The 13,549-nt window shown below is 46.2% G+C and overlaps 1 protein-coding gene and 1 long non-coding RNA gene across 2 annotated transcripts in view; one reads left to right on the top strand and one right to left on the bottom strand.

Moving 5' to 3' along the window:
* LOC310845644 overlaps positions 1-13,549 on the top strand; it is a 78,120-nt gene that overhangs the window by 38,015 nt on the left and 26,556 nt on the right. The window lies entirely within an intron of this gene.
* LOC310845629 (putative lysosomal acid lipase/cholesteryl ester hydrolase) overlaps positions 1-13,549 on the bottom strand; it is a 40,604-nt gene that overhangs the window by 5,713 nt on the left and 21,342 nt on the right. The window contains exons 6-8 of the mRNA XM_083740935.1: positions 12,403-12,549; positions 9,995-10,066; positions 2,582-2,653 (exon numbers count right to left, since the gene is read on the bottom strand). Coding sequence (XP_083597061.1) covers positions 2,582-2,653; positions 9,995-10,066; positions 12,403-12,549 — 291 coding nt within the window. The remainder of the gene's footprint in view (positions 1-2,581; positions 2,654-9,994; positions 10,067-12,402; positions 12,550-13,549) is intronic.

Consider the following 13,549-nt stretch of genomic DNA (forward strand, 5'->3'; position numbering starts at 1 on the left):
TTTTTTTGTTGCTTTTAACCTCTCTAGCAAGCCTGAGTTCATTCTGTGCTTTAGCTTTTCTGACTTTGTGTCTACACGTGCTGGCTATTTGTTTGAATTCCTCTTTGGTGGTTTCCCCCCTTTTCCATTTTTTGTACACATCCTTTTTTAATCTTAACTCAGTTAAACGTTCTTTAGATAGCCACCCTGGCTTCTTTAGGCACCTTCCATGTTTCCGTCTCATTGGTATTGCCTGAAGTTGTGCTTTTACTATCTCCCTCTTAACAAACTCCCAGCCATCATGAACTCCCTTTCCTTTTAGTATTACTGTCCATGGGATCTCACCCAGCACTTCCCTAAGTTTTATGAAGTCGGCTTTCTTAAAGTCAAGAAATTGAGTCCTAGTATGCTTGGCTGCTCCTTTCCACTGTATAGTAAACTTCAGAAGAGCATGATCACTCGTGCCTAATGATCCTTCCACTTCTACCCCACTAACCAGGTCATCAACATTGGTTAGGACCAGATCTAAAATGGCTGTTCCTCTTGTTGCTTCTCCCACTTTCTGGACAATGAAGTTGTCTGCAAGGCCAGTGAGGAATCTGTTTGACCTTATGCTCTTGGCTGAGTTTGACATCCAACAAATATCCGGGTAATTGAAGTCCCCCATTACTACTATTTCCCTTCCTTTTGCATGCTTGGCCATCTGTTCCAGGAAGGCATCATCTATGTCCTCTGTTTGGCTTGGGGATCTATAGTAAACTCCTACAATGAGGTCACTGTTATTCTTCTCTCCCTTAATTTTGACCCAAATGCTCTCACTTTGGCTTTGAGGTTCTAAATCTTGGATCTCTTCACAGGTATGCACATCCCTGACATATAACGCCACTACTCCTCCTCCTTTCTTGTCTGGTCTGTTTCCCTGAAATAGATTGTATCCCTCCATTATTACATTCCAATCATGGGACTTATCCCACCAGGTTTCAGTGATGCCTATTATGTCATATTTAGTTTGCTGTACCAAGAGCTCAAGCTCATCTTGTTTATTTCCCATGCTTTGCGCATTAGTGTACAGACATTGAAGTCCATTAATCATTCCCCCGTGTCTCTTATTTAAGGATTTTTTCCTCCCACCACTAGGTCTGCGTGCTGTTTGCTCCATTTGGTCTATGACATTTGGATGATCATCTTCATCAACTGATAGACTCCTACCTTCAGGAGCACTGTCTCCCTCCCCCACATTAGTCACTTTAAAGCCCTCCTGACGAGGTTTCTGAGATTTTTGGCAGAAACATTCCTCCCAACCGTTGTGAGGTGCAGCCCATCGCTTGCCAGAAGTCCATCTTCAAGAAACTGCAGTTCGTGATCTAAGAATCCAAACCGTTCCTGTTTACACCATTTGCAAAGCCAGTTGTTCACTTCCACTATTTTTCCCTCTCTCCCTGGGCCACGTCATTCAACTGGGAGGACAGATGAGATGACAATTTGTGCATTTAATTGCTTCATTTTCCAGCCCAGAGCCTCGTAATCTCTTTTGATCTTCTTTTGATCTCTTTTGATCTTTTGATATTCTGATCTTCTACAGGCTATTGCTTGTAGTGTCATTGGTTCCCACATGAACCAAGAGGAAGGGGTATTTGTCAGTGGGTTTTATGATTCCTTGCAGTCGTTCAGTTACATCTTGGATCTTAGCCCCGGGGAGACAGCACACTTCCCAAGACATCTTGTCAGGCCCACAGATCACTGCTTCTGTTCCCCTCAGTAGGGAATCCCCTATCACCACTACACGCCTCCTCTTAGGTCTGGTCGGGGTTCTTCCATGAGCTGTCCATTCCAAGGTCGCCTGCACATTCCCTGAGGACTGACTTTGCTGCTCGTCTTCATATACCTGATAGAACAAATTTTAAAGATTCCTCGGCTGGGCTGACTGTTTGCTGAGAGAGATTGACAATATTGTTGATCTTGTTATTTTGATGAGTAGCCTGTAGGTTGGGAAGGTTAGAGAGTTTTTTGTTTTTCTGTTTTTTCAGTAATTCTAGTTGAGAGTGGTAAATGGTTTGTTTTTTTCATTGTGGAACTCTTGCCAAGCTGGGTGATTCCTGACAGAGTTGTCCAGTGCAGAGAGTTCCTCCTTTATAAGCTTCTGTTTAGAGTACAGAACACCAATCAGATGTTTGAGCAGCTTCTTGGAGAAAGCAGATCAGTATCCATCGTGTTAATTCTTCACAGCTTTAAATCAAAGGGCTAACTGCTCTGCTTTGGCAATGTAGGTCTGCTCAGGCATCTTCTTCCAGAACAGGCCCATCTTGTCTGTGTTGAAAATCTGCTCTTGAAGATACTTCTTCTGCTGCAACAGCCTCTTCAGCAGCCTCCATGTCTGCAAATGCAGCTTCACCAGTGCTGGGGATGTTCTTCAAATTGAAGCAACCTTTGAAGCAGTTCAGCCAACCACAGCTGGCATTGAACTCCTCAGGCTGCTTGCCCTGTACCAGTATCTACCCTCATATAAACACACAGAGAGAAAGAGAGAGAGAGAGAGAGAGAGAGAGAGAGAGAGAGAGAGAGAGAGAGAGAGATATGCATGCAATTAGTGGGAAATTCTGACCTGATTGTAGTGAGCCATGTTTTCTTCCTTGCTACCCCAGTCAAAGGCTTTGAACATCCCACTCTTCAAACCCTGAAAAAGAGATGTACCATATTTTGAAAAATAAAATGGGGAAATTATCATTATATTTATTCATTAATTATATTTCTATACTCCCCTACATCCAAGGATCACAGTTCAGTTTACAATATGCATAACATAAAAAAGCAACAATCCCCCTCCTTCCCCACCCAGTTTAAAAGAGGTGTAATTAGCCAAAAGCCTGGAAGAAGAGGAAAGTTTTTGTCTGGTGTCTAAAGATACCTAATAAAGCCACCAGATGCGCCACCCTGGGGAGAGCATTCCGCAATTGGGGATTTGCCACAGAAAAGGCTCATTCTCGTGTTTCCATCTTCCAGACCTCTTGTGGAAGAGGGCACATGTAGAAGGGCCTCAGATGATGACTGTGTCATCTGGGTTAGCTCGTATGGAGAGAAGCAATCCTTGGGTACAGCAACACTGAGCCACTTAAGGCCTTAGAGGTAAAAACCAGTACTTTAAATTAGGCCCAGAAACCGATTGGCCACCAGTGCAGTTGGGCCAGGATTGATGTTATCTGCTCAAACTTGCCTCTCTGTGCAAACAGGCAGCTGAATTCTGTATCCTCAACTTTCTGAACCACCCAAAGATAGGTATGCAAAGCCATTGAAAAGCCACTGGTATCATTTCAGCTTCTGCAGTTTTTCACTGAGACGTCTAATGGGAATTAATAGGGACACATTTCCCGTGTCTAGATCCAACAGAAGTCATCATATCAGGCAACCAAAGCAGCTTCTCTGTCAAAACTAGGCCTAAACCTCAACTGAAGTGGATCTAGAAAATCCACTTCTTTCAAGACTGCCTGGATCTGGGCGTGATCTTCTTCTTCTCTGGTGATCACTCGTAGCCGAGTAAGATTGTCTTCCATGAAAATGGTTTTAACAATGACTCTGTAAGTGACTGTGGAGGACAATTCTGGATCCACACGTCCTTCTCCGCTGTCCCGGGGCGATTTTAAAATGCTGGCGGGCGGCAGCGAAGCCTTCGCTGCCGCCCGCCAGCATTTTAAAAACCCCGGGACAGCGGAGGAATTCTCCGCTGTCCCGGGGCGATTTTAAAGCCCCCGGGAAGGCAGGCAGGGGGGACAAAGACTTTTGCCCCCCGCTAGCCTTCAGAAGAGGTCCTGGACCTCTTCTGAAGGCCGGCGGGGGGCAAAAGTCTTTGTCCCCCCTGCCTGCCTTCCCGGGAGAGCGGAGAAATGCAGCGCTGCATTTCTCCGCTCTCCCGGGAAGGCAGGCAGGGGGGACCTCTTCTGAAGGCGGACGGGGGGCAAAAGTCTTTGCTCCCCCCCGCCTGCCATCAAAAGCCGTCCGGGAGCATTTTAAAATCACCCCGGGACAGCGGAGGAATTCTCCACTGTCCCGGGGCGATTTAAAAGGTCTTTGCTCCCCCCCCCACCTGCCTTCAAAAGCCGTCCGGGACAGCGGAGAAACGCAGTGGAGGTCCAGGACCTCTTCTGAAGGCTGGCGGGGGGCAAAAGTCTTTGTCCCCCCTGCTTGCCTTCCCAGGGGCTTTTAAATCGCCCCGGGACAGCAGAGAATTCCTCTGCTGTCCTGGGGCAATTTTAAAATGCTCCCGGATGGCTTTTGAAGGCAGGCGGGGGGCAGCAAAGGTTTTTGCCCCCCGCCCGCCTTCAGAAGAGGTCCAGAGGGCTCTCCAAGCTGTGGATAGCAGCGCTGCGCAACTTCCCCTCTGTTCCCGGACCTGTCCTGAAGGCTTGCGGTGGGAGGAGGGCTTTCCTCCCCACTGCCAACATTCAGAATGCTGTTCTGAATGTTGGCGGTGGGGAGGAAAAACCCTCCTCCCACCGCAAGCCCCGGGAACAGAGGAGAAGCCCTTCGCGCCTTGTCCTCTGTTCCCGGACCTTCCACCGCAAGCCTTAGGACAGGTCCGGGAACAGAGGAGAAGGCGCGCTGCGCTTCCCCGCTGTCCCCGGAGATTTCCCTATGGGCTTTCGTCTTGCGAAGCAAGCCCATAGGGAAATTCGTCTTGCGAAGCCGCTAAAAATCGGAAAACCCTTTCGTCTTGCGGTGCACCACTGTACAGTGTTGAAAGCCTTAGTCAGGTCAATAAACGCCATATACAGGGGTTGGTTTTGCTCTCTGCATTTTTCTTCAAGCTGTCAAGTTTTGAAAATAATGTCCACTGTCCCCCTAGAAGGCCGAAAACCATTGGGAATACTCAAAGGCTGACCTGCAATCTCTGAAAGGAATCTGTAGATTCCCCTAGGCTGGGAGATGAGCTTTGCCTCGTACCTACGGGACCATCTTTTCCAATACGCCCCACGGAGAGCCTCAAGGTCCATAAATAGCAACACCCTAGTGGTCCCAGGCCCTAAGGAAGTTAGATTAGCTTCAACCAGAGCCAGGGCCTTTTCAACACTGGCTCCGGCCTGGTGGAACACTCTGCCTCATGAGGCCAGGGCCCTGCAGGATCTGATTTCTTTCCGCCGGGCCTGTAAGACAGAGTTGTTCTACCTGGCCTTTGGCTTGGAGCCAATTTGATTCCCTCCCCCTCTTTTTTTTCTTTTTTCTTTCTCCTCCTGTGATGAGGCTGCATTTTAATATTTTAATGTTTCGATAATTTAATGTTGTATTTTAATCTTGTTTTTAAGTTGTATTCATTCTCTGACAGGACAGTATCCAGCTGAGCCTAATTTTTTTCTTTGGTGCATAAGTGCTTATAATAGTAGCCATGTAAATAGATCATGGCCCGGGGCATAAACAGGGATTAGTGAATGAATCAATAGTGATGCTGTAACTCAGGCTATGCAATAATGTTTAAACTCCTCCCTTTAGGGAGCAGAACAATGTTGTAAACATCCAAAGAAAGATTTGCAAAGCCATTGAAAAGCCACTGGTATCATTTCAGCTTTTGAAGTTTTTCTAGACTATTCAATCTTAACTGACTTACTGTTGTGAGAATGATGGAGAGGTGTACTGCCACTTAGGAGTTGTCTAATTTACACTTACTTGGAAGTAATTCCCATCTAACTTATGGGCTGCAAATTTATTTTGTCATGTAATCTGAATTTTCCTTTCTGCTCCCGGCAGCTAGATTACATGGATAAGTAGCTCGGGTAACCCCTTGTGCAGAAGTGAAATATATTGCAGAGATCAGGAACTTTCACTCCACAAGACAACCTTATTCTGCCAGGGGACCCAGGTTGGCCCACACACTTTCTCCAAAGACTCCCACCTACTAACCAGCTGAGATTGCAGCTCAGAGAGGCGTTTTCATTGAAAGACTTGGGAAAACAAATCAGCAAGAGGTTTGCATCAGAATCCCCAACTAACACTAAAGGGAGGGACTTGCAACATGCTTTGAAATCCTCCATTGTTACATCAGGTAATTGACAGGTAGGCGGTCCCACCCTGCTGTTAAATGTGACCTATGATAATAATAATAATAATATTTTATTTATATCCCACCCTCCCCAGCTGAAGCTAACAACAGTAAAGTAATACAGCATTCTAAAATCAATTCATTATAAAATCAGTTCAAATCAATTTGATGGCAACCATAGGGCTAAAGTTCTGTGAAGAATTACCAAAGGAGGGGGTCAGGCTGTGCCTTGGCCAAAGGCCTGGTGGAACAGCTCTGCCTTGCAGGCCCTATGGAAAGATGTCAAGTCCCGCAGGGCCCTAGTCTCTTGTGACAGAGCGTTCCACCAGATCGGAGCCACAACCTAAAAAGCCCTTGCCGTGGTTGAGGCCAGCCTAGCCTCTCTGTGGACTGGGACCTCCAGGATGTTTTTGTTTGAAGACAGTAAGGTTCTCTGTGGGACATAACAGGAGGTGGTCCCATAGGTATGAAGGTCCTAGGTCATGTAGGGCTGTAAAGGTTAAAACCAGCACCTTAAACCTGATCCTGTATTCCACGGGAGCCAGTGCAGCTGGTATAGCACTGGGTGAATGTAATCCCGCAGCGAGGACCCCGTAAGGAGTCTCGCCACAGCATTCTGCACCCGCTGGAGTTTCTGGGTTAGTCTCAAGGGCAGCCCCACGTAGAGCGAGTTACAATAATCCAGTCTCGAGGTGACCATCACATGGATCACAGTGGCTAGGTCAGGGCGAGAGAAGGAAGGAGCCAACTGCTTTGCTTGGTGGAGATGAAAAAATGCCACCTTTGTTATAGCTGCAATCTGCACCTCCATGGAAAGGGAGGTGTCAAAGATTACACCCAAACTCTTAACGGACGGTGTTGGCACTAATTGCGCCCCCGCAAGAGATGGGAGTTGCCCCCCCCCCAATCCCATATCGTCCCAACCCAGCCAAAGGACCTCTGTCTTTGAAGGATTTAACTTCAACCGGTTCCCACGTAACCATCCAGCCACAGCTTCCAAACATCTGATCAGTGTGTCTGGGGCTGAGTCAGGATGGCCATCCATCAACAGATAGTTGGGTGTCATCAGCATACTGATGGCAGCCCAACCCAAAACTCCGGACAAGCTGGACGAGGGGGCACATAAAGATGTTAAAAAGCATCGGGAAGAGTATCACACCCTGAGGCACTCCACACACCAAGGAGTGGCGCGACAACAATTCCCCCCCCCCCAGCGGAAGATTCAAAACCGGGCAGTAATTGGATAGATCTACAGGATCTAACAATGTTTTCTTTAAGAGCGGGTGCACCACTGCCTCCTTCAATTCCCCTGGGAATGTCCCGGTGCCAAGGGACAAATTGATGATATCCCCTAGGGGGGCCCGCACCTCGTCTGCACACGCTCTAATCAGCCAGGACGGGCACAGGTTAAGAGGACAGGTGATGGGCTTTCCAGCTCGGAGGAGTCTGTCCACATCGGCTGGGAATATCCAGTCAAAGTGGTCCAATACTAGACCCAAGGACAGTCGAGGGGCCTCCAGTTCCATTATTGTATCCAAATTGGCAGGGAGGTCACGGCAGAGCAACAGGACCTTCTCTGCAAAAAAGCTTGCAAATGCCTCACAGCTGTATGCCAAATTTTTATTTAAATTTGGTTGTTCCCATACCCAAGAATCTCCTGATCATCTCCTGAGGTCTTTGCTGACTCTACAGAGAGGAGGAGCAATGTATTGCTCTCTACTTAATTAGTCATGTGAGTGAATCTCTGTGTGTGAGAGAGTCAGTCAGTGAGCCGGAGAGAGAGTGCAAGAGATATTATTTAGAGATAAGATTGTTGCTAAGAGCAGCTGCAGGCACTCAGAGTATAGCATTGATTTATGCTCAATATAGTATTTAGCTCTGTATATAGTTTTGTATAATAGCTGTAGTAATAGAATATAGGAAGATATTTTACAGAGCTGCTCTCCGAGTGGTTTATACTCTGCAAGACTCTGCAAACGCTGCTGCGCAACGACTGCATCATTGAGAAAGTAAATTCGGTGCTCTCAGCTCCAAGCTGTGAGTCCACAGCACTGTCACCTGTTCCTGTGGGAAAGGAGGTCTCTGGCAGTGCTACCCAGCTCGCCTAGCCCAGTCGGGGCTGTAGTGCATGAGTCCAGTTGGTACACTGGCTCAAGGGCGATGCTGACAGTCTGCACACGCTCTAATCAGCCAGGACGGGCACAGGTTAAGAGGACAGGTGATGGGCTTTCCAGCTCGGAGGAGTCTGTCCACATCGGCTGGGGATATCCAGTCAAAGTGGTCCAATACTAGACCCAAGGACAGTCGAGGGGCCTCCAGTTCCATTATTGTATCCAAATTGGCAGGGAGGTCACGGCAGAGCAACAGGACCTTCTCTGCAAAAAAGCTTGCAAATGCCTCACAGCTGTATGCCAAATTTTTATTTAAATTTGGTTGTTCCTCCAGGGACATTAAATACCTAATTATACTAAATAATTGCACCGGGCGAGAGCTAGTGGGTGCAATGGTGGCCAAGAAGTAAGACTTCTTAGTGGCCTTCAATGCCATCTCGTAGGTTTTCATAAAAACCCTATAAGCTCCGTTGTGGGCACCCTGCCATACTCGCTCTAGCTGTCTGAGGTGCCACTTCATTTTCCGGAACTCCTCGGTAAACCAGGGAGCCCGGATTCTGCGGGGTCGCAGAGGGAGCTTAGGTGCGATCTCATCAATGACCGCCAGGAGCCGGATATTCCAGCCCTCAACAAGCTCAGTCAATGAGTCGCCAGGGGGAGCAAGGCTTCGCGGAATCTATCAGGGTCCATCAGCCTCTGCGGGCGGGCCCAAATCGGCTCGCCACCTAAGCAGGGTGGGGGTGGGAAGTCAATCCTGGCTTTCAGAGCATAGCGATCAGACCATGGCACCTTCATCAAAGGAGACATGATCACATCTATACCTGTGCCAAAGATCAAATCCAGCATGTGGCCTGTTTGATGTGTGGGGCCCGAAACACACTGGCAGAGCCCTAGTGTTGCCATGGAAGACACCAGGTCCAGAGCCTGAAACTTATCCTGATAAAAAACTGTCCTGTGGTGTCAAAAGGATTCCCCAACCCCGTTCTTTTCACAGGGCCACACAGATGTTACCAGTGACTACATTCAAGACCATGTTACTCCCAAATCATAGCCCTTCTTGGCCTGCCTTATGCTACAACACACAGCCTTCACTAGCCTGGAGTCCTCCAGATGTTCTGAACTACAATTCTCATCAACCCCAGCCAGCATGGCCTGGCTGATGGGAGTTGTAGTCCAAGCAGGTTGGCAGAGGTTGCGGTTGCACTCACAATACCTGGGTTATTTATTAAAACACATGTCAACAAAATACCACAGAAAATTAATATATGTTCATCTACATACAGAGGAAATATATTTTCAATTAAAAAAAATCCACTGGGGGAATGATTATATCTGTTGCTGGTGAAATACTTCTGTTTGGTAAAATAATAATAATACTAATACTAATACTACTACTACTAATAATTTTATTATTTCTAGCCTGCCCATCTGGCTGGGTTTCTCCAGACACTCTGGGTGGCTCTCAACAGAATATTAAACAGAATAAAACTTCAAACATTAAAAACTTCCCTAATCAGGGAAGTTAAAAACACAAAAGCATCCTTGGCTTTAAATCCTTTAGCATAAAAGCAAAATATATTTGTTAAATATGTACAAAGAGAGGCTGAATTATATAGTTGAATGCTTCCTTCTGTTATATTTCTAGATTTCTTTCTAATAGTCTGTTCTTTCAAATACAATCAGCAGTGCTATTTTTATAGAAAAAGAGGTGCCAGAACTCATCACTTGTTCTCTTATAATGGCAATGGCGCCCACCTGAGAGGTTCCAGAACTGAGTTCTGGTGAGTTCCGGCTAAAAAAAAGACCTGGCAATCATCCATTCAAAGCTTCAATCAATACATTAAGCTTCTTTTAACATAATTTAGGATTTAGGTTCTACCTGAGCCCAGTGAAGCAAGTTCTGAACCGATATCCCAGCTGGCCAATGTGATAGATACACATCACTACGACTCTGTAAGCAAGAAGAGCAAAGTGGTTAGCTGAATTCATCACAAAGTACAACAACCAACTTCACTTACATTTGGTGTGTTTGAAGAAAACAAGTACACCAGAGCTCAACATCTGGATATTATGAATGAATCAGTGTTTAGTTAGTAAGTCCACTCACTACCTAAGGCTCTTCCAAAGGCCCTGATGAGGGAGCACAGCATGGGCATCCTGTCCAGATGAGACCATAGCCAAGCCTGCACCCGGGATTGGCAAATGGGGGTGCAGGCTTGGATGTGGGCAAAGCCAGGTGGCAGAGCTGACAGAAGAAGAAAGCTTCCCTCAGGTCCGTATTCAGGACATCTAAACAGCTTGCACCTGGAGCCCTTACCTGAGATTTTTCATGGGGGTCCCCACCCACCCTTGGTTCAAGTTGCTGCTCGATGACCTTGCTGTGGTTATGATGGTCACCACTTTCTGGGCCAGGTAGGAATTTGTCCACCAGGCAAACTGGCTCTGGCCTAGTGGTTTTGCCTACCTCATGGCAATCATCACAACCAGGTTTTCTTGGCAGTGGTGCCACCCTGTGGAACACCCTCCCATCAGATGTCAATAAAATAAACAACTATCTGACTTTTAGAAGACGTTTTAGAAGGGAAGTTTTTAACGTTTGATGTTTTATTGTGTTTTTAATATTCAGTTGGAAGCCGCCCAGAGTGGTTGGGGAGGCCTGGCCAGATGGGCAGGGTATAAGTAATAAATCTATTTTATTTTTATTTTTATTATTACTATTACCATTATTTATTACTGGGTTGGTCACTGGGGTAATCTTAGTCTTGGATGGAGGGGAGGTTGTAGTCTCTGCCTGCTCCTTCAAACCCTGGGGTATTCAGTTAAAGGGATCCAAGGGAAGGTGCCATGTCCTTCTGCCCAGTCAGGGGCCAGAGCTCTCTCCCAGACGGCAGTCCCTGTTTGGGACGGCGTCACCCTATTTGATGTAAGTATTAGGAACCCTAGCACAGTTTTGGTTGTCCATTAATTTTCCAGGGGGTTGGGGACTGAGGTGCCCGATGCCTGGCCTGCAATTACATGCACCTCTTTATGGAGATCCGTTTAACACTCTAAACTAGCTGCCATTCCCAATATTATGTTACCAAACAAAATGGAAATTTGGCATTTCACTTTTAGCTGTTCCACAATATAAATGCATTTCTTTCTTTTTTCCTTTTTTCTTTTTTAAAAAATATCTTTATTCAGCAAATTTAACAAATCAAATTATAAATCAAATATAACCAATTACATTTTCCCCCTCCCTCCCTCTCCCACCCTCCAGAGACTTCCCTCAGCTCCCCTCTCTGATTTGTTCATACATATTATTCTCTGCATGTTGTAAAGTTGTGTCATATATTCTACTAATAAATTTGTGGATGTTTATTCAAAACCTGCCAAGGAGTCCAAATCCTTTTCTTGTCTTTTTAAATAGTTTGTAAATAGTTCCCATTCCTCCTTAAAGTCATGGTTGTCCTTCTCACACAGTTTATGTGTTAACTTTGCCAACTTCGCATAGCTCATCAGTTTTTCTTGCCATTGTTCTTTTGTTGGGATTTCCTCATTCTTCCATCCTTGTGCTAACAAGACTTTTGCCACTGTTGTTGCATACATAAATTTATTTTTCTTGGCAGGTCTTGTCCTAAAATCCCTAACAAAAATGCTTCAGGTTTTTTTGCAAATGTTATTTTGAACATTTTTTTCAATTCATTGTATATCATCTCCCAAATTTTTTTAACTTCTCTACATTCCCACCACATATGATACAAAGTACCTTCTTTTTCTTTACATTTCCAACATACACTTAACCCAGTTTTATACATTTCTACCATTTTCACTGGTGTAATATACCATCTATACATCATTTTCATATTTTTTTTCAAAAGAGGACAATCTGTAAATTTCCAATCTACCTTCCACAGCTTTTCCCAATCCTCAAATTGTATAAAAGGTAAAGTGGCCCCTGACCATTAAGTCCAGTCGTGACCGACTCTGGGGTTGCGGAGCTCATCTCACTTTATTGGCCGAGGGAGCCGGTGTTTGTCCGCAGACAGCTTCCTGGTCATGTGGTGAACCAGAGGAAGCACACGGAAATGCTGTTTACCTTCCCGCTGGAGCGGTACCTATTTATCTACTTGCACTTTGTGCTTTAGAACTGCTAGGTTATCCTCTATCTTGTGCCCATTTAATCATGACTGATTTAACCTCCTTATTTTCCATTTCCAATTCTAGCAGAATACTATATGCTTTCTTCAACTTCACTTGTTCTTCTATATGCCTCCACACACTCCTGTAAATAATCAGAAATCTTACCATATTTAGATTTTTCATATTAAAGCCAGTTCCTAGGTGGATAATAAAGCTACAGAGATATTCAATTAAGAAACGGTTACACACATGAGTAGCCATCCATTTTACAAATTTGCTTTGAGGAAACATCTGTTTAGTTCCAAATATTCCCTGCCAAAAGAAAAACATGAGTACATAGGTCATTTTGTTATTCAAGCCTGTTTTCCTAGAGATACGTCTAATAATATCAAGTAGCAACAAAATACCACAAAAAAATATTGCCCACTCATGGTGACTCCCCCTCCCCAAGCAGGGCCTCAGCTCCAAAAGGGAACACACTGGACAAGGCAATGTTCTGGGATTTTAGAAACTGGCCACAACTTTGTTGGTTCCAGATGTAGGTTGGATTTGGCTTAGGTGTTGTGTGTATATCCCTCATAGCCCCCTGGTAGAAAGCTGTGCCATGACAGGCAGTGGCGGAGGCTCATGCTCCAGCACCGGGGGGCGGAGAGCAGGCAGGTGCAGAGTTGGCGCACGTCCCAGGGGCATGGCGCACGTCCTGGGTCCGTGGCATGCTGCCCGCAGGGGCATGATGCGTGTCCTGGGGGCATGATATGACACCCGTGGGGGCGTGGCACCCAACGCAGGCGGGGAGCAGCTGCGATGGCACCCCACCAGGATCGTGCTGCAGGGGGCAGTGCGCTTCCCCCACACTCCTCTTCCTCCGCCAGTGACGACAGGGTCAAGCCCAGGATTAAAGGGTTATCCACAAACTGCAGGTCTGCACATATAAACCTCCCAAGCTGCTGAAGGAAGCTCTATGGCCCATCTGCTGCACCCCTTAGCTTCTGGACAGAGACTTCCTACTAGACCCTTCTAGTTCCCTGTTATTGCACTAGTCTGGGTTAGGGGTGATACGTCACATCACCCCCAGGCCTTACCCATCACCCTAGACAGTGAAATTGCCAACTCGCCACCAAACCAACATACAATTGCAACCAATCAAAGATCCTTCAACTAACATTTATTACCTGCAGGGGCAGATGTTTGCCATCAGGCCTGAATAAGTCCATTCTGTCAGGTTTGATGTCCAGGTGTTGGATAACACAGCCACCAAGACCCATCATTGCTTGACACAGTGTCCGATTAATCTTCACAAGGGCACCATTTT

This window comes from Podarcis gaigeae, assembly GCF_964106915.1.
Source record: "Podarcis gaigeae genome assembly, chromosome: 5".
Classification (NCBI taxonomy): domain Eukaryota; kingdom Metazoa; phylum Chordata; class Lepidosauria; order Squamata; family Lacertidae; genus Podarcis; species Podarcis gaigeae.